Source organism: Thalassophryne amazonica, chromosome 8 (assembly GCF_902500255.1).
Source record: "Thalassophryne amazonica chromosome 8, fThaAma1.1, whole genome shotgun sequence".
In the NCBI taxonomy this organism is placed as follows: domain Eukaryota; kingdom Metazoa; phylum Chordata; class Actinopteri; order Batrachoidiformes; family Batrachoididae; genus Thalassophryne; species Thalassophryne amazonica.
In genome coordinates this window covers 111,166,751-111,192,761 of record NC_047110.1, presented here as the reverse complement: position 1 = coordinate 111,192,761, position 26,011 = coordinate 111,166,751, and the positions used below count along the sequence as shown (strand labels likewise).

Here is a 26,011-nt window from a genome sequence, read left to right as displayed (position 1 = left end):
TCAAAGTCTCATATTTTATTGTAGTTTTTTCAGAGCTGTGGGTTAACAGTTGTGTTCATCTGCATCAAATGATATCCCATATGTTGTCCAGCGTGTGTTTGCTTGTCCATCTTGCTTATTTTTGGAATTTAAAAGTCCTTTTAGTACCCACCACAGGCTGAGGGATTCTTGCAGAAATCTACGGTTGATGTCTCGATCTGTGTCCATCTGATGATTCCTTTTGTCCAAACTGTTAGAAATAACATTTGTTGTCTGGCGTACCATATGTTTGTTTGTGGACCTTGCTTATTTTTAGCGTTTAAAAGTCTGTTAAGTGTGCACATGTGCTACTAACTTCTTGTCTATTGTTAAATTGTCTCCCAGCAAAACACTGGGTGTGCGTTCCACATCCAGAAAAAAGTATGACTTATACTCAACTGTGACTTATATATATTGAAGAGGCATTTTTTGACAGGTGCATTTTGTACTTTATTATTATTATTGTTTATTTGTAAAACAGAGCCCATTATATAATACAAGTTAAACATTATAAGCTCATGTTTGGAGGTGTTTTTTACATGCTACAACCTTTTATAGTGCCGGCAGATGAGCAGATCAGAATCTTTCTTCTCATTTCTGATTTCTGACAACTGTGCAAATGTATTAAATTGATGAGGAAGAACTGGTTTGGTGTTTTTCCTGTAAACTTTATTGTGTGTATATTTTTAGTTAATAGGTGACTCTCTGTGTGTTTTCCAGGCATCAGTTTAGACGTGTCCTCTATCTTTGAGGAGCACCATCTCTGCAGTAGCAGCAGCCAGCTATCCTCAGAACAGTTTTGCAGTGCGAGCAGTATTTACGTTCTGGATGAAAACAAATTCATCTTCAACAAAGTGCTGGTGGGCCGAACTGCTCAGGCTCGCTTCAAACTCACCAACAGCAGCAAGGTGCCCTGTCAGCTCCACCTGGCCATCAGATATGCTGGCACTAAGGTAGGATTCCTGGATGTGGACGTGGACCATTGGGAGAGACGGGAGGTGTATATATATATATTTTTTTCTAGGCAACCCGCAGTGTGGAGGTGTTTAATTTGCCCAATGCAACACTTTGCATTCCGAGCCAGTCACCCTGCTTTTGTGCTGTCACCTTTACGCCACAGACTGTGCACCTTTATCACGCTGTGTTTGAGGCAACGCTAGATGGTAGCAGTGGGTACGTCAATGCACTTTACTTTGGTATTTCATTTATGAGTGTGATTCTGTTTAATCTTTCTTTTCCCTCCATTAGTTCTAGAATGATGCCCATGGCCAAGGTCAAGGTGCTGGAGTTTGACCTAATGGGAGAGGGCACTCTCCCCAGTGTGTGTGTGACAAGGCCGGCTCTGAGGGATCACAGAGGAAGTCCAGTGCTGCAGTTCAGGCGGGTGTTGGTCGGGCGTCGACGCACCCTGCCCCTGGTGTTAATGAATGATGGGAACGTGCCGGTTCAGGTGAGAGGAGGCACATCATCAATCTACTCTTCTGGTCCTAGGCTTTAACAAAAAAGCCTCAGCGTGTTTCCTGTAAAATGCAAGAGGGGAGCAGAAGGATAGTGCTGTGTCTCTTCCCATCTTATTTTGGTGTTCTGTTCCCGTGTCTGTTTCTGTTCCTGGTCTTTATCGCCTTTAGTACAGCCCTCATGGATTTAAGCCCTTCTCTTCATCTCCCCTGTGCCAGAACATCTTGTGTGAAATGTCAAGTCTTCCGGCGTCCTTTGTGTTCTTGTAGCTTGTTGTTTCTGGCCCTTGCTGCCTGACCCTGACTTTGTCTTTTGGCCTGGTCCTTTTGGACTCTGGAGCCTGGTAGAGTTTGTGTTTTGACCTGTGTTTTGACCTCCCTGCCTCCATGTTTTTCCCTCATTGGGACCTGTTGCTTTGTGGACTGATTGTTTTGTTAGTTCCCTTCCAGCAGATCCCGAGCAGCCGGGAAAGCAGGCCGACTGGGTGACTGTGAGGAGGAAGCATAGCCCTAAACAGAAGCCCCGTGTACACCGCCAACCCGTTCACATTTCTAACCGTTTTTCCCCACTCGGCAACACACCCACCGAGGATCAAACTCTGGTTATTGGCGACTCTGTTTTGAGAAATGTGAAGTTAGCGACACCAGCAACCATATTCAGTTGTCTTCCGGGGCCAGAGCAGGCGACATCGAAGGAAATTTGAAACTGCTGGCTAAGGCTAAGCGTAAATTTGGTAAGATTGTAATTCAAGTCGGCAGTAATGACACCCGGTTACGCCAATCGGAGGTCACTAAAATTAACATTGAATCGGTGTGTAACTTTGCAAAAACAATGTCGGACTCTGTAGTTTTCTCTGGGCCCCTCCCCAATCGGACCGGGAGTGACATGTTTAGCCGCATGTTCTCCTTGAATTGCTGGCTGTCTGAGTGGTGTCCAAAAAATGAGGTGGGCTTCATAGATAATTGGCAAAGCTTCTGGGGAAAACCTGGTCTTGTTAGGAGAGATGGCATACATCCCACTTTGGATGGAGCAGCTCTCATTTCTAGAAATCTGGCCAATTTTCTTAAATCCTCCAAACCGTGACTATCCAGGGTTGGGACCAGGAAGCAGAGTTGTAGTCTTACACACCTCTCTGCAGCTTCTCTCCCCCTGCCATCCCTGTAGAGACGATGCCTGCTCCCAGACCACCAATAACCAGTAAAAATCTATTTAAGCATAAAAATTCAAAAAGAAAAAATAATATAGCACCTTCAACTGCACCACAGACTAAAACAGTTAAATGTGGTCTATTAAACATTAGATCTCTCTCTTCTAAGTCCCTGTTAGTAAATGATATAATAATTGATCAACATATTGATTTATTCTGCCTTACAGAAACCTGGTTACAGCAGGATAATTATGTTAGTTTAAATGAGTCAACACCTCCGAATCACACTAACTGCCAGAACGCTCGTAGCACGGGCTGAGGCGGAGGATTAGCAGCTATCTTCCATTCCAGCTTATTAATTAATCCAAAACCCAGACAGAGCTTTAATTCATTTGAAAGCTTGACTCTTAGTCTTGTCCATCCAAATTGGAAGTCCCAAAAACCAGTTTTATTTGTTATTATCTGTCGTCCACCTGGTCGTTACTGTGAGTTTCTCTGTGAATTTTCAGACCTTTTGTCTGACTTAGTGCTTAGCTCAGATAAGATAATTATAGTGGGCGATTTTAACATCCACACAGATGCTGAGAATGACAGCCTCAACACTGCATTTAATCTATTATTAGACTCAATTGGCTTTGCTCAAAATGTAAATGAGTCTACCCACCACTTTAATCATATCTTAGATCTTGTTCTGACTTATGGTATGGAAATTGAAGACTTAACAGTATTCCCTGAAAACTCCCTTCTGTCTGATCATTTCTTAATAACATTTACATTTACTCTGATGGACTACCCAGCAGTGGGGAATACGTTTCATTACACTAGAAGTCTTTCAGAAAGCACTGTAACTAGGTTTAAGGATATGATTCCTTCTTTATGTTCTCTAATGCCATATACCAACACAGTGCAGAGTAGCTACCTAAACTCTGTAAGTGAGATAGAGTATCTCGTCAATAGTTTTAGATCCTCATTGAAGACAACTTTGGATGCTGTAGCTCCTCTGAAAAAGAGAGCTTTAAATCAGAAGTGCCTGACTCTGTGGTATAACTCTATAAAAAAGCCCTCCGTAAAGCTAGGACATCTTACTACTCATCACTAATTGAAGAAAATAAGAACAACCCCAGGTTTCTTTTCAGCACTGTAGCCAGGCTGACAAAGAGTCAGAGCTCTATTGAGCCGAGTATTCCTTTAACTTTAACTAGTAATGACTTCATGACTTTCTTTGCTAATAAAATTTTAACTATTAGAGAAAAAATTACTCATAACCATCCCAAAGACATATCGTTATCTTTGGCTGCTTTCAGTGATGCCGGTATTTGGTTAGACTCTTTCTCTTCGAATGTTCTGTCTGAGTTATTTTCATTAGTTACTTCCTCCAAACCATCAACATGTCTATTAGACCCCATTCCTACCAGGCTGCTCAAGGAAGCCCTACCATTAATTAATGCTTCGATCTTAAATATGATCAATCTATCTTTATTAGTTGGCTATGTACCACAGGCTTTTAAGATGGCAGTAATTAAACCATTACTTAAAAAGCCATCACTTGACCCAGCTATCTTAGCTAATTATAGGCCAATCTCCAACCTTCCTTTTCTCTCAAAAATTCTTGAAAGGGTAGTTGTAAAACAGCTAACTGATCATCTGCAGAGGAATGGTCTATTTGAAGAGTTTCAGTCAGGTTTTAGAATTCATCATAGTACAGAAACAGCATTAGTGAAGGTTACAAATGATCTTCTTATGGCCTCAGACAGTGGACTCATCTCTGTGCTTGTTGTGTTAGACCTCAGTGCTGCTTTTGATACTGTTGACCATAAAATTTTATTACAGAGATTAGAGCATACCATAGGTATTAAAGGCACTGCACTGCGGTGGTTTGAATCATATTTATCTAATAGATTACAATTTGTTCATGTAAATGGGGAATCTTCTTCACAGACTAAGGTTAATTATGGAGTTCCACAAGGTTCTGTGCTAGGACCAATTTTATTCACTTTATACATGTTTCCCTTAGGCAATATTATTAGATAGCATTGCTTAAATTTTCATTGTTACGCAGATGATACCCAGCTTTATCTATCCATGAAGTCAGAGGACACACACCAATTAGCTAAACTGCAGGATTGTCTTACAGACATAAAGACATGGATGACCTCTAATTTCCTGCTTTTAAACTCAGATAAAACTGAAGTTATCGTACTTGGCCCCACAAATCTTAGAAACATGGTGTCTAACCAGATCCTTACTCTGGATGGCATTACCCTGACCTCTAGTAATACTGTGAGAAATCTTGGAGTCATTTTTGATCAGGATATGTCATTCAATGCGCATATTAAACAAATATGTAGGACTGCTTTTTTGCATTTGCGCAATATCTCTAAAATTAGAAAGGTCTTGTCTCAGAGTGATGCTGAAAAGCTAATTCATGCATTTATTTCCTCTAGGCTGGACTATTGTAATTCATTATTATCAGGTTGTCCTAAAAGTTACGTGAAAAGCCTTCAGTTAATTCAAAATGCTGCAGCTAGAGTACTGACAGGGACTAGAAGGAGAGAGCATATCTCACCCATATTGGCCTCTCTTCATTGGCTTCCTGTTAATTCTAGAATAGAATTTAAAATTCTTCTTCTTACTTATAAGGTTTTGAATAATCAGGTCCCATCTTATCTTATGGACCTCATAGTACCATATCACCCCAATAGAGCGCTTCGCTCTCAGACTGCAGGCTTACTTGTAGTTCCTAGGGTTTGTAAGAGTAGAATGGGAGGCAGAGCCTTCAGCTTTCAGGCTCCTCTCCTGTGGAACCAGCTCCCAATTCGGATCAGGGAGACAGACACCCTCTCTACTTTTAAGATTAGGCTTAAAACTTTCCTTTTTGCTAAAGCTTATAGTTAGGGCTGGATCAGGTGACCCTGAACCATCCCTTAGTTATGCTGCTATAGACGTAGACTATAGACTGCTGGGGGGTTCCCATGATGCACTGAGTGTTTCTTTCTCTTTTTGCTCTGTATGCACCACTCTGCATTTAATCATTAGTGATTGATCTCTGCTCCCCTCCACAGCATGTCTTTTTCCTGGTTCTCTCCCTCAGCCCCAACCAGTCCCAGCAGAAGACTGCCCCTCCCTGAGCCTGGTTCTGCTGGAGGTTTCTTCCTGTTAAAAGGGAGTTTTTCCTTCCCACTGTCGCCAAGTGCTTGCTCACAGGGGGTCATTTTGACCGTTGGGGTTTTTCCGTAATTATTGTATGGCCTTGCCTTACAATATAAAGCGCCGTGGGGCAACTGTTTGTTGTGATTTGGCGCTATATAAATAAAATTGATTTGATTTTGATTTTGGCCCTTGCTTGTTCCTGGGTGTAGAGCTTTGTACTTACCCTGCAGCCTGCTTCTCTACTTGAGAGTCTCCAGTCATACTCCAGATGTTACAGATAGATGGCTACACAGATGAGTCTATACCCACTAGTTTAACAACAACTCAAAAAACAATATGTTTTTATAACAAAAAGTCTTCATCTTGTAAATCCCCAGATTAAAGGGTATAAAATGAGGATTAGCTGCAGACATTCCTATCTACAACCTTTTGGACTCTTGCTGGGCCTGTCTGGGTTTGTTGCAGGGAATCATCACATGCATGATGATCATTAGGAGCAGGTGTGGTTGAGGTTACATGCAGGCTAGATCTGTTTGTGTATTATTACAAAAGAAAGGTAACTAACATCAACACTACCTACATAAATGTAGCTAGAAGCTAGAATTGCGGGGGGGGGGGGCAGTGTTTGTGACCAACTGTGCTTTTTTGGGTCTTTTTGTTGTGTAGGTCCACCTCAACATGCTGGATAAACACAGAGTGTTCACCCTCAAAGCTGCTCCCAGCAACATTTCCACTGAGGACGACAGTGTCTCAGGTACAACATTAAAACAGGATGCTCCGGCTCTATTACCATAGCAACTATGGGGAAAGCTGCACCACTTCCCAGCTGTGTTCAAGCTCTTCTGAAAAATCATGAGAACTGCAATTATCAGGTATGGTTTTAGCAAAGGTTTAGTAAGCAGACGTCCTTCCTGATGCTCATCATCCATAGTTTATCCAGGGTAAAGACCAGCCTCAGGATGGGTTGGTTAGATTAATCTGATGGTGTCTTGGACTGTATCATTTCTGTCACATTTCCTCAATATTTGTTTTTTCTCCACAGAACATCAGCTGGATCACCAAGTCCTCTGTCCTCTCAGTGTTAATGAGCAGGCGGCGTTTGAGGTTAGCTTCTACTCTGATAAGCCACTGAATGCAAAGGCAAAGATATCGTTGTACGTAGAAGACAACCGTTACAGCAGTACCATCATACGACTGGTGGGGGAGGCTTATCAGGAGGTTATCTCACTCGAAAACATCAAACAGTCCTTACAACGACTTGATGAGGAAGAAGTTGAAGAAGGTAAGAGAGAAAAGGGAAAGGAGACAATGTACAATCCCACCAATGTCTACTTTCAGATGAAACCACAGGAAAAATTTCAAACTTAATTAAGTCACAACACAAATGAACTTCTCCTACTCTTTCCATCTCCAGCTCTTTGCATTAATGTTATCAGAGATATTTATGAGCATGAAGGCTTCTTCTTTATCTTTGGTTTATAGAAACTCAATCTGTTCCACAGGAGATTATGAGGTGCTGGATTTTGGTGACTGCCACGTAAACTATCCCTGCCAAGAGAGTTTTACTATGACCAACCACAGCAGCAGCCAGGTGGTGAGGTTTGAGTGGCCTGCAGATGCACCCCACGTTGTCTTCTCACCTCAGGTAAAGCACACAGTGACAGAACAAAGGCGTCACTCTCAGGTTCACGATGGGCTTCAGTAGTATTGTAGAGTGTTTTGCACAGGCATTTATTTTGTGGGACTTTTAATTTGGAAGGTTCATACATATTTGGACATTGCCTGCCTCATAAATAATTGTTTGCTGTTACTGCTGCTAAGCAACAGGCTAGTCATCATTTGGGAAGGCAGTCATACATGCGAACACATCCACATACAGCTGACTTTTATATCTAAGATTATGCTTTCTTAGAATTTTTGAAGATATCAGAATTAAATCTGGTGTTTTGGTACAGGTGGGGCACCTCCATGCTGGCTGCTCCAAGGAGGTGACTGTCACCTTCTGCTCAGATCATCCAGTGACTCTGACCAGCCAGCCATCGAGATGTAAGATTTGTGAGGTGGTCTTCCAGCAGTCACTGGATCAGGTGGCCGACTGGGACGACAGGAAGCGAACGGTGCAGTGGCTGAGTGCTGTTCCAGGTTCAGGAGCACAACCTGAGAACAATAAGGTGGATCCTGTTGGCTGTGATGTTGAGAAGGAAAGGAACTGTCTCTGTTTTCTGATTGTCCTAATGTGTGCAGGTGGTGAAGACAGATTCAGAGCCGCCCTGCTCTGTGCTTGAGGGCTCTCTGTGGGAGCTGGATTTACGTGTCAGTGCAGTTTGTGACTACGTGAAGCTGAGCTGCAGCACTGATGCCATCCACTTCAAAGACACCATGCTTTACCAGACCAGAGTCCAGCAGTGAGTCCAACTCTGGGTTTATGTTTCATGAAACCAAATTATTGATCCTTGGCTCATGAGTGACCCACTGAAACACTTAAAATACTCACGATGAATCAATCACATACCCATTTGGCACTTTGACCTTCACAGTTGACTCTTTAATGTTTGATAAGTACAATAAAAATGTCAATTTCTGTATTGTTCTGTGTTCCTGCAGACTGCAAATAGAGAATCAGGGCAGCGTCAAACTGGAGTACTCGTGGCAAGTGCTCATGAAATCGAGCAGCAGCAGCGATGAACATGACCAATCAGGTACTTAAATACTGTTCTGTGTAACTGCAGGGAAACGTATCTACTTGTGTTAATGTCCTGAATTTATTACGAGTATTGGTCATTTTCAAATGGAGGTTTTGTGGAAATGTGGATCTGTATGTTCCAGATGAGGCCTTCAGCTCTCAACCCATTAGCAGATCAGGAGGGGCATTGGCTGAATCCCGTCCTGGCAGCGCTCTGGCCAGCGTGATGTCTCTTCTCATGGGGGATCCTGAACTGCCCCCCTTCAGCTTGGAGCCCGTGGTCGGAAGTGTGGAGCCCGGTGCAGTGCAGAATTTCCATGTTCGGTTTTCCCCTTTGGAAGTGGCAACGTTCCGAGGCGAACTGCTGTGCAGGTAACGCAGTTCAACAATGTCAACGTCAGTGGCATCTCATAAAATAGTGTCTGTCTCTGTAGACGACTGCGTGCAGTCAAGTAGGAGGAGCCTTGAAATGGACCTGTGTTTTCTCATGTGTGAGGAGACACAGGTCACGGATGAATTGTTCGCCAAACATCAGTCCTGTTTCAAAACTCCAACAACTTCAACAATCTGATGGAAATTTTAAAATCTTACAAATTTCATTCCATCACCCTCAAACCGCGCCCCCAGAAGGTATGAGTAGAGAGTCATGGTTTTAAAAAGTAAAGTATCACAGTGACTTTTCAGTTCCACCCACACTTTTTAAAGGACATGTCGCACCAGAATCATAACAGTTTAGATTTAGACTGTTAGTGGCTATCCGATGATCCTCCGGGATTACTTTGTGCACTTCCGTGACCGGTTTCAAAGTATCCAGCATTCGCAGCAAACAGCTACAGAGACGTCCAAAAACAAAGTACTCGTGAGGTGACGTAGCTACTAGAAGCGTTCCAGCGTGCACATCTATGGAATGTAGCTGCTAATATAAGGAACAGAGACACAGCTTAATTCCAAATTTGACATAAGTGTGATGTTGTGTTATGACGACTCATTTTTAAGTGAAAACTGTTCATTTTGATGGAGTCGCAGTAAAAGCTGCAGCTCTGTGAAAGTTTCTGTGCACCTACAGCCATGAGTCATAAACACAGCCTGTCCAACCATCTTTGCTCCAGGTTCAGCTTTAAGCACGATTAATTATGAGTGTTGTTATCAAATCAAAAATCAAATCAAATCAATTTTATTATATAGCGCCAAATCACAACAAACAGTTGCCCCAAGGCGCTTGATATTGTAAGGCAAAAGCCATACAATAATTACAGAAAAACCCCAACGGTCAAAACGACCCCCTGTGAGCAAGCACTTGGCGACAGTGGGAAGGAAAAACTCCCTTTAACAGGAAGACACCTCCAGCAGAACCACGCTCAGGGAGGGGCAGTCTTCTGCTGGGACTGGTTGGGGCTGAGGGGAGAGAATCAGGAAAAAGACATGCTGTGGAAGAGAGCAGAGATCAATCACTAATGATTAAATGCAGAGTGGTGCATACAGAGCAAAAAGAGAAAGAAACACTCAGTGCATCATGGGAACTCCCCAGCAGTCTAAGTCTATAGCAGCATAACTAAGGGATGGTTCAGGGTCACCTGATCCAGCCCTAACTATAAGCTTTAGCAAAAAGGAAAGTTTTAAGCCTAATCTTAAAAGTAGAGAGGGTGTCTGTCTCCCTGATCCGAATTGGGAGCTGGTTCCACAGGAGAGGAGCCTGAAAGCTGAAGGCTCTGCCCCCCATTCTACTCTTACAAACCCTAGGAACTACAAGTAAGCCTGCAGTCTGAGAGCGAAGCACTCTATTGGGATTATATGGTACTATGAGGTCCCTAAGATAAGATGGGACCTGATTATTCAAAACCTTCTAAGTAAGAAGAAGAATTTTAAATTCTATTCTAGAATTAACAGGAAGCCAATGAAGAGAGGCCAATATGAGTGAGATATGCTCTCTCCTTCTAGTCCCCGTCAGTACTCTAGCTGCAGCATTTTGAATTAACTGAAGGCTTTTCAGGGAACTTTTAGGACAACCTGATAATAATGAATTACAATAGTCCAGCCTAGAGGAAATAAATGCATGAATTAGTTTTTCAGCATCACTCTGAGACAAGACCTTTCTAATTTTAGAGATATTGCGTAAATGCAAAAAAGCAGTCCTACATATTTGTTTAATAAGCACTTTGAATGACATATCCTGATCAAAAATGACTCCAAGATTTCTCACAGTATTACTAGAGGTCAGGGTAATGCCATCCAGAGTAAGGATCTGGTTAGACACCATGTCAGTGTTATCAATAAAATCTAAAAAATAGATCTGCTGCCAGGGAAAAACAACCATCTTGGAGACATTCCTTTTCTCAGTGAGCTGAGAGGAGCAATGAGCAGCAGTGCACACACACACACACACACACACACACACACACACACACACACACACACACACACACACACACTCATATACATGCGTGTGCGCACACACACACAGTCATATACATGCGTGTGCGCACACACACACACACAGTCATATACATGCGTGTGCGCACACACACACACACACAGTCATATACATGTGTGTGCGCGCACACACACACATACACACACACACAGTCATATACATGCGTGTGCGCGCACACACACACACACACACACACACACAGTCTAGCTCCTCCAGAAAAAAAAAGCTTGCCACAAAACACACAAAAGGGGTAAAATCCTGAACATGCAGACTCATTGTTTTCCAAATGTAAACGCCGCACGAACAAATAAGTGTGCGCGCGTGAAGCAGGCTCCAGCTTCGCCTCTCTCACAATCGTGGCACGTTAAATAAAGTCCATGAACTCCTGGAAATAATGTATTCTGACTTTTTCCAATGTAACAAATCCATCTCCGTGTCCAGGCAGTCTGCTAAAAACAGAGTCAGATGTCGCCACATCCATCTCCACAGCTTCAGTAAACCAGCATCCACACAAACAGCATGTCATCACACTTTACACTCCAAAATCCAACACTCTGAAAGAGTTTAGAGTTTCGAGGTGAAGTGTGTCGTCTCCTCTCTGTAAATCTGACCATCACTTTCAAACGGAAGCTCAGAAGTTTTGTTTTGGACTGAGCAGGTTCATTTCAGTCATGGGCACAATTTGGTGGACAAAACCGGGGGACAAAATATAGTATGTCACCCCCACCTTCTGACATATATGTGTGTACTTGAAACATGCTATGCCAGTCTTATGTGCAAACCATGTCAGTCTTATGTGCAAAACCATGTCAGAATAGTATCTTTGTTTCTGCAAGTTTGTATTTTTAGCAGCACTGACTTGTTTACAACACCTGTTTCTTGTTTGTCACATTCGGAATTTTCTGGGACTGCATTTGCCCAGATTTGAAACCAAAAATTGTGGCCTCTAGGGACTAGTGTCTACACATAAGTATCAATGGACCATATGCTAATTTACTAAATTCTGAAAGTAAGAAAAGAAAAGCTATCTGGGACCTCAGAAAGCCCATCTGCAATTATTGCTTGATCTCCAAAATCAGTCTATGCAAGCGAAATTATGTTCAGTATGAGTGTTGTCATTAGTGCCACTTCGAAAATTAAATTCATGATAAGTAATTTATCCTAAACTTATGATCTGCTGTTTTTTCAAACTTATGCAAAAACAAATCTTGAGAAAAAAAAGATACAGTATGTGATAGTTAATAATTATTAAGAGCCTGTTCTTTCGTATTTCTGAATACATTTTACCACATTGCAGTTGTTATTTTTTTAATGAAAACTCATCCTATCATTCTTTTTGAGTTCTACACATGTGGTGATACCTTATTTACACCAGGATGTTAATAAAATCAATGCTGGCTATTCTCAGAATAAAGTACTTATATCCACAGTTTCAAATTGTATAAGTCAAATGGTGTCCACTTTATGGTCTTCTCAAAACATTACAATTACTGTTCTGGATGCTCAGAATGCATCTGAGCTTATCTAGAAACCGTTTATGGGCTTATGGCTTATGGGCTTCAGCCCTGCAGGCCTCACACTTTGTCCCCCCAATTTCTAGTTCTCAATTTCGCCCTTGGTTTCAATCTGTCTGTCAGTCACTGGGATGTTTCTGTTTCGCTAATTAGGATGTCACACACTGAAAAATGCAGAGGATTGCCGATTGAGACATTATCTGGAAATGCACCTGCTAACTCAGAGTGAGAGGAATAAAATACATCAGAGATCACTAATTATTAGCACCTGTGTGCATGTACAATACTTTTATGTTGTCTAACTGGGAAATTAAAAAACGTAAGACATGTCCTTTAAAATACAAAAGAATCTGCTGTTTTTATGGTAAAAACCTGGACGCTGTAGTTGCCAAAATAATTCTGTAGAAAATACATTAAAAACACATAATAATAACTTTACAGAACATAATGTAAATTTTACACTATAAATCTGTTGTAATTTACATTTTAAACCAATAAATTCAACAGCATTTGTTTGTGTGTGGAGGCGAGATCCACCAGATCTAACTAGTACTGCTCCACCACCAGTTCCGGCTCCTGCCCCCACAGTGAGGTGATGTTCCACACCCCCAGAGCCCCTGCCCCCCAGGTCTGGTCTGCTGAGGCCCTCGACTTTCACTGCTGCCCATGGGACAGCGCACCCAACACCAGCAGTTCTTCCTGCGGGTGGTGAGCCCACAGGTTGGAGTTAGAAGGTCCATGTTGGTTTTTTGGGCTGTGCCCAACTGGGTTCCGTATCAAGCCCAGCCACCAGGCACTTGCTGATGGGCCCTACATCCAGGCCTGGCTCCAGACGGGGGCCCCAGGCTACCTCCGGGCCGGGTCATGTTTTCTCTGCCTCATTCTATCATGGTGTCTTGTGAACGATTCTTAGTCTGGCCTCTTGTCTGAGACCAGTTTGCCATGGGAGACCCTACCAGGAGCACAAAGTCTCCAGACAACACAGCTCTCAGGTTCATAGCGGCACACAAACCTCTCCACCACGATAAGGTGATGGTTTCTGGAGAGGAGATTTGTGCAAGAAAAAAATAAAATTCATCTTATTCTTCTTACTTCATCTTCATATCTCTCTGTGTCAAGATATGTGACGTGGAACAAACAGGATGCTGGACACAAAGGCAGACTCACAGACTCAGGAGTTGGAGCAATCAAAATGGCTTCATCTTGTAAAACAGGCAAAGGTTCGGTACACAGGTAGACAGCAGTACAGAGGTACAGGCAGGTTCCAGGCAAATGGCATGGTCAAAAACAAGCAAGGTTCAGTGGCATGGGGAGACAGTGTTATTAGAGCTGAGGCAAAAGCAAGGTCAAAAGAACAAGCAAGGTCATATACGGCTGAACTGATGATCAAAGACAAACAAGAGCAAAGGAACGGGCTGGAACAAGGGCTGTGGCGCGAGGCGTATGGTCAACAAACTGGCCAAAAACAAAGAACACGCAAGACTTTATAACACAGGATGTGATTAAGGAAACGAGACACAGGTGTGTGAGAATATTCAGGAAGGGGGTGAGAAAGAAAGAGATGAAGATGAGGGATGGCTGGTGCAAGAGAGTGCAGTTAGACAAACACAAAGACAGAAATAGAATGAGAGAAAATCCCAATTATAATACAATGTAAATGCAAAAATCCACAAATGAAATAATCCTCTCACATGAAAGGAACAAAGAAACAAAACCAGAAAAGAAATGTGAGAACAAGTAAATTAAAGGAAACTAGAATGGAATTCAACATGTGGCAAAATATAATAAACAGATATTCAACCAGTGATGGAAGTAAAACAAACAGCTCATGCTAAATGGTAAATGGGTGTATTTAACAGCGCTTTTCCATTTGCATCAGATGCTCAAAGCGCTTTACACATCAATGCCTCACAATCACCCTGATGTCAGGGTTGCTGCCATACAAGGCGCTCACTACACACCGGGAGTAACTGGGTGATTCTTAGACTACGGGCACTTTTATGTCCCTTGATCATATTTTATGAAAAAAAGAAAAAAGGGGAAATTTCACACTTTTATAGTTATCTTTACAATGAAAGTGTTTTAAGAAATTTGTCCTAGTAGTCTATGATGACTTTTTCACCTTTTTTCAGCATCATTATATGCAAATATTGCCGTTTTGTGCTTGTCCCACACCCAGACTTATGATCTTCAATGATAAAAATGAATAGTAAACAAATGTTTTTTCTAATGTTTTAAAATATCTCTGAATAAAATATCAGTAAAATAATCAAAACATAATTTGGGTATTCAATGTCATACAACTGTTGTGATTTTTTTAAACGAAATGTTGTCCCACACTATTGCCGTAATTTCCACCACAACAATAATGTCCCTTTAAAAAGTTTGTATGAAAGGTTGTGTGGGTAGTTTCTATGGAGATAAACAGTAACATCAGAGCACATGTATATAGCGCCAAATCACAACAAACAGTTGCCCCAAGGCGCTTTATATTGTAAGGCAATGGTGTGGTGGAAATTACATTTACAAGGCCAATAGTGTCCGTAGTTAAAGAATCACCCAACTAGGGGATTAAAGACCTTGCCCAAGGGCCCTTAGTGATTTTCCAGTCTGGCCGGGATTTGGACCGAGGATCTTCTGGTCTCAAGCCCAACACTTAACCACTAGACCATCACCTCCCCAATCAAAAACAGTTTGTAAAAGAACAATGTGGCTGCAGACAAGGGACAAAGCCATGACAGAGACCCAGACATGAGGCAGATCATGACAAGAAGAACCTTCAAGAACCGTCTGGGTTTTCCTTCTCCTGCAGTTTTGTCATCAGTGAAGGCTCAGTGTTTTTCTAATATGGATTAGGGATTATACTTTTCGATTTTGGGGGTCAGATGATGAATCGTAAATTCAAAATTTGCCATCCTGCTGGTACAGACTGTGGTTTTGGCAGACACACAAAAAACATTAAGCACAATGATAATGTGTTTATTTAATTATCTTGTCTCCCCCCACTGTTTTTCTGGCAGTATTCCCAATTTGCAGCATGGGGATCAGGCTCCCTGTCTGCTGATTTGGGGCCGCAGTCTGCTGCCTCAATGTCACTTTGAGCTGGAGGACTCAGACTACATCAGCGCAAACCGCCGCAGCCCTGACTTCAGGAGCCATCTGGATCCCAACTCCAGGGTCATAGAGTTCAACTCTGTTGGCATCAACACACCTATAAGAAGGTATCAGAGATAATGAGAGATTTTCTCGTTCTATCCAAAGGTTCAGTGTAAAATGGGGGTACAAACCACAGTTCGTAAAGATTTCATAAAGCTCTCAGTCTTCTTAGAAGATTGAGTTGTCTTGGTGTCAATCCGCAGATTTTAGAGCTTGTGTATTCTGCACATATTGAGAGTATTTTAACATTTCATCTTTGTGGTTGGTTTGGTCACTTGAGTTGTAAATGTAAGGACAAATTAAATAGAATTGTAAAAATGGCGGGGAAAATTGTGGGAAAACCCCAAAAGCCTCTGGCCCACATTTACATTGACAGGATGAGGAGGAAAGCTCAGAGAGTCCTGGCAGACAGCTCTCATCCTCTGTCCTGTCAGTTTGAGCTCTTGAAGTCTGGGAGGCGCTACAGAGCTCCACTGGCCAAAGGTTCTTTTAAAAAACCTTTTATACCAAATGCCGTCGCCATAATGAACTAAAAAAAAGTGACCACTCCACAAATAAAACCTGAACTGCTTTGCTTCTGTTTTATTTAATTTTATTAGATCTTATTTTACATTTTATTTATTTTACTAGGTCTTATTCTACTTCTTCCTTTACTTCTATGTATTTTATGTATCTTTGTTTTATTTGTGTGTTTGTATGACTATGTTTGTATTTTAGTGTTGTCTTTTTTTGTGCTGGGAAGCAGAAGACAATTTCCACATCAGTGAACAATAAAGAATTATTCTATTCTATTCTATTCTATTCTATTCTATTCTATTCTTGTATTGTTTCTTTTATTTGAGTTTGATGTAGTGATGGTGAGGAAGATGAACTTCACCAACCCGCCTTTGTAAGGTGTGTGTGTGAATATTGTGCAGAATAAAAAGTCTTTTAGTGGACAGTTTCTGCTGCATCACGATAGCAGTGCGCCAACACTACACCTCTCCAACATGGCCACGGGCACACAGATGGGCGAACATGACTTGCTATAGAGATTTGCACCCGATGTCAGATAGGCCCTTGTAGTCTGTTATACATGCATTCTAGGCACCTGCCTAGGCCAGCGAGAGGACTAAATTCACACCGTAAATCCTGCAATTATGTGTGAGTCTATTGCTCACATGTAATTGCAGTTGATATGCGAGAGAAGCTGCTGCTTTCTGTCCTCCTTCATTAAGACAAGCGGATGCCTGGAGGTTTTCTGCTCCCTCCAGCAGCAAAGGAAGAAAGTTTTCTGCTGTTTTTCAGTTTCTCTGAAATTTCATCAGGGTGACGGTACACTTCAGCTTCAGCGCTGGACTATAAATAACGACAGTCAGCCCCTGGATGCCAAATGTTGCTTTAGCGTGTAAATTATTCAAGTTACCATCTACTGATCCTTTGGAACACATTATTTTATTGAGCAGAGTCTAAAATATTTAGTACCTAAAGTGACAATAAATGAGTTCCTCAAAACCAGACTCAAACCAGACTTGTCAGCACAGAGCTGGTGTGAGTGAATCGTTTGTGTGTCCCTGAATCAAGCACAACCAGCAGAACCTGTGGCACAGTGTGTTTTGCAGACTAATGACAGCTCAGCCGGACGCCTGCTGACTTTCTAACTACTGGGCAAGATGAACATTACATTGTCTCTATTCTCTGTTAACTCCTCAGGTGCTTTAAAGTGCTGAACCCAACCAGTAAACCCTACTCATTTAAGTGGATCTGTGAGGACACAGGTCCAAGTCCTTTTCGCTGCCTAACTCCAAGTGGTGCCATCCAGCCTGGGAAGAAAGTCGAAGTGAGCATGAAAACAAACGCTGTCAGTCAGGGTTCTCCAGGGCTGCTGAGGACATCTTCATTTTTTTCCCCAGGTTTCCTAAAGCAGCTTATAAAATAAAGTTCATGCACATGCTGTTCAGAGTTTGATAAAGTGAACTGTCCATGGTGCTGATTATCTATGCAAGACATTAATTTGGTTTAGCGCATTTAAATAACTATCAAACATTTAAAAGTAAGTCCCTTCGGCTGCTCCCTTGTTTGCACTCGGGGTCGCCACAGCAAATCCAAGGTGGATCTGCATGTTGATTTGGCACAGGTTTTACACCGGATGCCCTTCCTGACGCAACTCCACATTACATGGAGAAATGTGGCAGGGGTGGGATTTGAACCCAGAACCTTCCGAACTGAAACCAAGCGCATTAACCACTTGGCCACCACCCCTAACTATCAAACATTTTAAAAATAATAAAAATAAAAACGACAGTCGTAGTCGAGCAGATGTCATCAGTTTTACAGTAAAATCATGCAAATCTTGGTACAAGCACCAACTTTAGCATGATGATTCTCAAAGTCGTACTTAATAAATCTGGTTGGTTGGCCAATTGAAAAGTCATGATGGCAGCAGTTATCCAGGGTGGCCACCAACATGACTGACTTTTTATGTAGAAATGATCCGATCACAATGGATCTGTTTTCCAGCTTCACTGAAGTCCAAGATGGCATCCAGTTTTAAGATGACCACCAAATCGACCTCAAAATAATTTTTTCCTCACAAAAATGCTGTCAATTATTTGCTTTGTGTGATTTTGGTGTCAAATTGTCAGCCATGCCAGGTTTTCATATTCCAACAACAATATGGCACTCTTATTGGCATTACCTGCCATTTGTCCATGTTGACTGCAGATATTAAAAATAACAACACAATATATCCAACACTAAACACCTTTGAACAGGCTGACATGCAGCAGTTTCAAGAGATGAACACTTTAAAAACATGTGCTGGGTGGAAACCATGAAAACTAAATGTAATAAAGCTCACTTTAATTTGTCCCATGAGCAAATAAAACAAAACAAACACCATAAATGGCAAATAAAATAAAATATAACAAAATGGAATTTGACATATCATTTTAATTGATTAAATAGAAACATTTCTGTGCAAAAAGTGATTTTTGGCAGGCCATTTTGGTGGCCATCTTGGAAAATGGAATGAATTTTCAAATGGTCAGCGGGAGCAGATCTGCTAACCTCACAGTCACATTAGCTACAAGTGAAAGCCAGCAATTAATTTTCAATCAGAGCTAGAATTCTGTAGCACCAAGAAACAACAGGGAGGTCCACTAGTCCTAGGGTCCGCTGGTCGTAAGATCTTTATATTATTTGAAGGTGTACATTACAACCCCAAACTGAGTTTAAAGTTCACAAATAAATGTAATACTTTCAAATAGCTAACAAACCAGATCCAGTTTTGTTGAATTTATAAAAATAAAACATGATTCTGTTGGCATACATCAGTATTCTGCTTTAAAGACAGTGTGTACATGCAAGTCTTTACTTTTAAATTGAAAAGACACTTATTACTGTATTTTTATGTAAAGACAAAATGTGTGTGGGTCTTCTTCCATGGGTGAGCTCATCTCAGTGACCATTCTGGACTCACACACCATTCCAACTCATTATAGAAACTTGAAAAATGTGAGCTACCTATTTTATAAACACTACCCAGTCTAGGTCCCATGGATCCCCACGGGCAACACACTAGTCCATATCACTTAACGAGCTCTAATGAGGTCTCATTAAGTCGTTTCCCACAAACATCTCAGTGTTCAGATGCTTTCTGGAACCAGTGGTCTGATATTTTCCTGTGTTTTTATTATATCTGTTGTCGTCATTTGCTGTGTTAAAGACGACTTCTCGCCTTCACCTCGTCTTTCTCTCGCCCTCACCGATATTTTTGGTTTTATTGTTTCCCTGGACGTTTGTCTGGAGGTGTGTTTGGAGTATGTCGCTGAGCAGCTGGATGCGGTGGAGTCCTTCTGGAGCTTTGCCATTGACACTCTTTCACTGTCCGTTCCCTTCTTGTTGGTGGGAGCAGCCAGAGAGCCGCTCGTCTATTTTAACGTGGCTCACCTCGACCTGCGAGATGCGCTTGTTGGTATGATGCACACACACACACACACACACACACACACACACGTGCAGGCAAAATGGTGGAATTACACAGGATTTAACACAAACAGTGTGTGTGTGTGTGCGTGTGTGTGTGCAGGTCGCAGAGTACAGCAGACTATCGAGCTGGTGAACGGAGAGGAGGAGCGCTTCCACTTCTCTGTGCTGCCGTCTTCTTTGCACTCGGACGACCAGCAGTCCAGTCTGACTGTGCAGCCTGTGACTGGAACACTGGAGCCCAAACACAGGTTTGTCACGTCACGTGTTACACAACGCAGCGACGTGTCTAATTTCCAAACTCACTGAAGTGATGATCACAAAGGTAGGTGTGAAGGTTCAGTCTGGAATACGAGGGCTGTCAATAAAGTATAGGTCCTTTTTATTTTTTTCAAAAACTATGTGGATTTCATTCATATGTTTTTATGTCAGACATGCTTGAACCCTCGTGCGCATGCGTGAGTTTTTCCACGCCTGTCAGTGACGTCATCCGCCTGTGAGCACTCCTTGTGGGAGGAGTCGTCCAGCCCCTCGTCGGAATTCCTTTGTCTGAGAAGTTGCTGAGAGACTGGCGCTTTGTTTGATCAAAATTTTTTCTAAACCTGTGAGACACATCAAAGTGGACACGGTTCGAAAAATTAAGCTGGTTTTCGGTGAAAATTGTAACGGCTGATGAGAGATTTTGAGGTGATACTGTCGCTTTAAGGACTTCCCACGGTGCGAGACGTCGCGCAGCGGTCCCAGGCGCCGTCGTCAGCCTGTTTCAAGCTGAAAACCTCCACATTTCAGGCTCTAGTGATCCAGGACGTCGTGAGAGAACAGAGAAGTTTCAGAAGAAGTCGGTTTTTATCCGGATATTCCACTGTTAAAGGAGATTTTTTTAATGAAAGACGTGCGGACGGGTCCGCGCGTCGGGACGCAGCCGGCGCGGTGCGGCGGCACAGGAAAAACACCTCCGTGTTGATAGCCATTTGTAAAATCCAGGCGGCTTTTGATGGCTTTCAGTGGAGTGAGTATATGAGAAATTGTTTAACAGCTGGACATGTTCCAACTTGTCCTTAAAGCTTCCAACAGAGGTGTTTTTCCTGTGGCGGAGCGTCGCAGCGGCTGCGAGCCGACGCTGCAATCCGCCCGCACGTCTTTCATTAAAAAAATCTCCTTTAACAGTGGAATATCCGGATAAAATGCTGAAACCGACTTCTTCTGAAACTTCTCTGTTCTCTCACGACGTCCTGGATCAATAGAGCCTGAAATGTGGAGGTTTTCAGCTTGAAACAGGCTGACGATGGCGCCTGAGAGCGCTGCGCAACGGCTCGCACCGTGGGAAGTCCTTAAAGCGACAGTATCACCTCAAAATCTCTCATCAGCCGTTAAAATTTTCACCGAAAACCAGCTTAATTTTTCGAACCGTGTCCGCTTCGATGTGTCTCACAGGTTTAGAAAAAATTTTGATCAAACAAAGCGCCAGTTTCTCAGCAACTTCTCAGACAAAGGAATTCCGACGAGGGGCTGGATGACTCCTCCCACAAAGGAGTGCTCACAGGCGAATGACGTCACCGACAGGCGTGGAAAAACTCACGCATGCGTACGAGGGTTCAAGCATGTCTGACGTAAAAACATATGAATGAAATCCATATAGTTTTTGAAAAAAATAAAAAGGACCTATACTTTATTGACAGACCTCGTAGAAACCTTACGATTGTGCAGCAGAGCTGAATAACTACATATATGCAAATGAGGGATTCTTTGATTTTTCTACACATCGTTTTGTTGCTTGTGTTCCCTTGTCATTTCCGTGAATGTCCTTTCACATTAAAATAATTTGTTTTTGGTTAAATGTCATCTTTTAGAAATAATGTCACTTACTGTGTGGAGCTAAACCTTCAAAATAAATGAATAAGTAAATAAATAAAAATTACCGGCCAGTTTGTTCAGAGCAGCTCCTCAACACGACAACATCTAACACACGCATTAAACGCAGCAAATAAAGTAAGAATGTGCCCATCGATTTTAAAAATGCTGCTGCTGCTGGACTCATGATCACTGGCTTCCTGTTAGATTTTTTTTAACTTGCTTTTAAGGCTTTAAACAGAGTTGTTCCCAGTGTGTGAGTTAATAAATTAGTATGTGACCGTGTGACCACTGAGATCTGCAGGTGGAGCCCGGCGGATTATTCCAAAGTCAAACAGAGATTGAGCCTTTTCTGTTTGAGCCCTGACACTCTGGAACTCTCTGACCTCAGAGGAACAACATCATTAGTTTATTTTAAATCTCATATTAAAACATCTTCTCTATGAAGGCTTTGGAAACATTTGATCTGCACCTCGTATTTTACTGTACACTGATGAATTTATTTTTATTTATTCATTTAATAATGTATTTTCATTCTGGTATTTCTCTTTTGTGGCCTTTACTCTTTGGTCAAGTGCTGCTTGTTTGATTTTATTTCTTGTTTAATTTCACATTTGATTTTGCCTCATATCTTTTGGTTTAAACTCTTGTGAAGTACTTTAGAAATCTGTTAAGAAAAGTGCATTATAAATAAAGTTTATTATTAATATTTATTATTTGTTAAAATAAAGTTATTCTTACGCTGTTTAAAAAATAGGTAGCAAAACGTTAAAAACTCAAGGCAGTATAATCTCCCAATTATGTTATTAAGTTGCGTAAAGTCAAAAAATGTGCAGCTGGTTGTCTCGAGTTTTGAAGGTTTTTCAACATTCTTCTTTTTCTCTTTTTTTTAAAACAATTTAGGCATCAGTACACAAAAAAACAACAGCACCTCATTGAATGAATTAAATTCTATTTTGAACAGAATTTGGTTAATTTAAAAAAATGGCAAATTTTATGTTTCCTTTCATATTTTATTGTTTGCTTAGATAAAGAGAAGCTAACTTGTTTTAAATAATGTCCAATAATAAGGTCCAGAATTTTGGTAAATAACAGTGTTTTATCTCAATATTGTGAAATGTTATTTTACAAAAAATAACTATGGTGTCCAAAATTAAAGTTCCTCCAGGGATTTTTTGTTTTTATTGTTATTGTTGTCTGACCTTCAGACACACACTGTAGCTTGCTTCACGCCACCTTCACATGTTCTTTCAGGATCCTGTACCTGTCATTGCTGGTTTAACTGTAAATTCCTCTAAAGAGCGGTAGAACATTGGACAAAAGTTTTAGTGAAATGGTTGTGAACTGTGATGCAGGGTGCCGCTGTTGGTGTCTTTCAAGCCGTGCCAGGAGGGTGAGGTGACCTTCAGGTTGACTATGAAGGTGAAAAAGAAGCTGGAGCCTCTCAGCCTCAGCGTGAAAGCCGACTGTTTTACCATGGCCACTTGTGTCCAAGTTCAGAAACCAGAAGGAGGCTTTAGAGACATCCCTCCGAATCAACCAGACTCTTTGGATTTTGGAATGGTCGGCACACGTCCACAACACTCCCAGTTAAATAGAAGAGGCCTGTTTTTCATTTGCACTATAATCTGTTTGCAGGTGGGGATTTCAGAGAAATCATCTCTTTCTTTGATGGTGACTAACTTGGCACGATTCAACCTGGAAGTGAACTTTGACCTGTCAGGAGCCTTGGAGCTGATCCAGTGCTTGGAGGTCAGACCACAGGTTGCCACTGTTGAGGTTGGAAAGCAGCTTCAGGCAACCCTTGTCTTTTGTCCCCGGAACATGTGCAGCCTCCAAGATGTCAAACTCACCATCAAGGTGAGATCACCCAAAGTTCAATTCGGGCATGCTTAAAGCAACACTTTAAAGGACCACTTTCATTTTCTGCAACACCACTGTTTTAGTCATCACTCCCATCAGGTGTCGTTAACATTCATCTAGGAGGTGGTGGTGTTTGTGATAGCACTCTAGATGCTAGAGCTAGCTTCTAGATAGAGCTAGAAGGTCCTAGTTCTGATTTTCCACCAAAGTTCTTTCCTGTGTGGATGCTGTATGTCGTCCCTGTGTTTTTGTGGCTTTCCTCTGAGCACTCCAGTTAAATGTCTGTCACGTCCTTTGACCAAGAATGTGTTTTGCAGATGTGGATTTGGTCCACAGGTGCTGCACTGGGTCACTCACTTGCCCCATGTGGATAGATTGTGTCTAGCGTACGTAGAGTGGGCCGTGCACGTGTCCCATTCTCTATGAAAATCTGGAATTACATCAAGAAGGTTATCCTTTAAAAAAAAGAAAGGTTTTCTAACTAAACAAGAAGTCCCTAAACTCCAGGAAGCTTGTGATGTTTGCCTCAATGACTAAGAACCCACAGAGACACTGAAGATGAACCTTCAGCCTGTGTAATCCTCGACTTCACCCTTACAAGGTGCCAATTAATAAAGGACATTGTTACGTGGGAAGAATGACTCAGTACAGAAGCAGAACCTTCACCCTGCACATGGCTCGTTGACTTGGCTGCTACAGCCAAGTTTTAGTTAGAATCTTGCAAGGATGCATGTTGTGTAGCAAGACTGACTTGTTATTGAATGAATCTTTATTCTTGCAGCATGTCCTCAATGTCCATTCTTTGTCCCATCAGGTGACGTTCGGGCCGACATTCACACTCACGCTAAAAGGAGAAGCTGTGTCACTGAGCCTCAAGTTCTCCTTTACTAAGTACAACTTTGGAAAGTGCGTGGTGTTGGGTCCCGGCGCAGTATCTCCCTCCCACGTTCTGCTGATCACCAACAAAGGCAAAAGAGACATCAGGTTCACATGTGGTTCCTTCTTTGTTAATTAGATGTCCAGATGTTATATATTTCTGTCCACATTCAGATTTAATGTCCAAAATATTCTTTCCTGTACTTCCCTTCTCCAGTGTCCAGTGCCAGTTCAAGAACACCCCCTACCTGCAAACCAGCTTCAGGCCAGGTGTTCTGACGCCTGGCGCTGTGATGGAGGTACGAGTTACCTTCTGTCCCCAGGAGGTGTGCCGGTACCATGAAAAGCTCATCTTTACTCTAAACAGCTACATCACAAAATCTGTGGACATTGTGGGACAAGGTGTCAAGATGAAGGTGAGAGCAGAGCTGGTTTACTGGCGTCAACAACAATGTTCAGGGTATGTGGCGTCTTACTGACCCCAAAGTGATTTAAACTGAAGGTGCAGGTTTAGAAAGGGAGCACAGAGACTGGTTTAGCATGTGGGGTGCACAACCCTGCTGAGCACAGAACCTTTTCCTGGCTGAGGGACTGAAAGAGCATTGAACAACCTCTGGAGATCCCAGATGAGAATGAAGGTCAAAGTCTTCATGGTCCTGGGGCTTCCTGTCTCACTGTTGTTGTGAGTCTTCGACAGTAACCAGTGACCTAAAGTGACAACTGGACTCTGTAGAGACTTTCAAGTCCAGACTTAAGACGCACTTATTTTCTCTTTCGTATGGTTAGCATACTGGCATAGTATGTTACTATGCTTTTTACTCTTTTAAATAGGCTCCAGCCCCCCGCGACCCTTAATTGGACTAAGTGATAGAAGATGAATGAATGAATGAAATTAATTTTATTAGTAATGTAGACCGTGCCATGTCCTCAACTTTCTCTAAAGTCTGAGTCTTTTAGTGAAGCTTAGGGCTCGTGGCCGGCGATCACCTTTGTATTTCTTTAATTTTTCTTGTTGCTTAATGCTGACAAATTATATGTATATACATATGTATATATGTATGTATATTATATTATATATATTATATGTATTTGTTGTCTTTCTGATACTTGATTCTCTTTTTTTTTCCTTTTCTCCGTGTTTGAGGTGCGGCTCCATCCAGAGATGGGTGTGGTATCTGTTCCGGAAGCCCTCTTGTCCTGTGCACCGGCAACATTTCCTGTATATTCGTTTTGTGAATTGTTTTGTCAGTTGTGTCTGTATCATGGCCCAAGCAGAGGGTCGCCCCTTTGAGTCTGGTCTGCTTGAGGTTTCTTCCTCAAATCGCCAGAGGAAGCTTTTCTTACCACTGTAGCCTGTGTTCTTGCTCTGGGAGTTGGTAAGGTTAGACCTTACTGGTGTGAAGCACCTTGAAGCAACTTTGTTGTGATTTGGTGCTATATAAATGAAAATAAATTGAAATTGAAAAATAGTTGGTATGAGGTCTCTCTGCAGGATCCTTGGGTACCGCTGGAATGACCTTGTGTCATATGACTGATTACTTAGGATGACTCAGGTGAGGAGGATCACTTACATTATAAGCGAACATCAGCTATGGCATTTTGGACATTTTTCTGTGCACGATCCAAAACAAAGACGCCACAGCGGATGGAGATGGCCAAGGACACGCCCACATTTCACCTAGCGACAGCAGATAGATGGTACATTTGGGAGGTCAGGGTGGATCGTTGTCTGCCTGGGTGGATGCCATGCACTACCCAGGGTAGTTCTGTGGTGCGGTAGATGCGGCAGCATGTGGCACCAGTGCTCCCAGGCTCGACTTGAGATCCTATGATATGAATAGTACGTCATAGTAAACCTGAACTGGCTGTGCTCTTATGTTTCTGAACACATTTCTGAA

At 42.1% G+C, this 26,011-nt stretch overlaps 1 protein-coding gene across 1 annotated transcript in view; it reads left to right on the top strand.

Moving 5' to 3' along the window:
- Positions 1-26,011, top strand: part of hydin (HYDIN axonemal central pair apparatus protein) — a 291,354-nt gene that overhangs the window by 231,099 nt on the left and 34,244 nt on the right. The window contains 18 exon segments of the mRNA XM_034175548.1: positions 739-971; positions 1,043-1,191; positions 1,267-1,468; positions 6,440-6,527; positions 6,816-7,055; positions 7,276-7,418; positions 7,729-7,944; positions 8,018-8,178; positions 8,378-8,472; positions 8,600-8,828; positions 15,422-15,622; positions 17,250-17,376; positions 19,347-19,512; positions 19,627-19,774; positions 22,730-22,937; positions 23,013-23,234; positions 24,052-24,221; positions 24,331-24,529. Coding sequence (XP_034031439.1) covers positions 739-971; positions 1,043-1,191; positions 1,267-1,468; positions 6,440-6,527; positions 6,816-7,055; positions 7,276-7,418; positions 7,729-7,944; positions 8,018-8,178; positions 8,378-8,472; positions 8,600-8,828; positions 15,422-15,622; positions 17,250-17,376; positions 19,347-19,512; positions 19,627-19,774; positions 22,730-22,937; positions 23,013-23,234; positions 24,052-24,221; positions 24,331-24,529 — 3,197 coding nt within the window.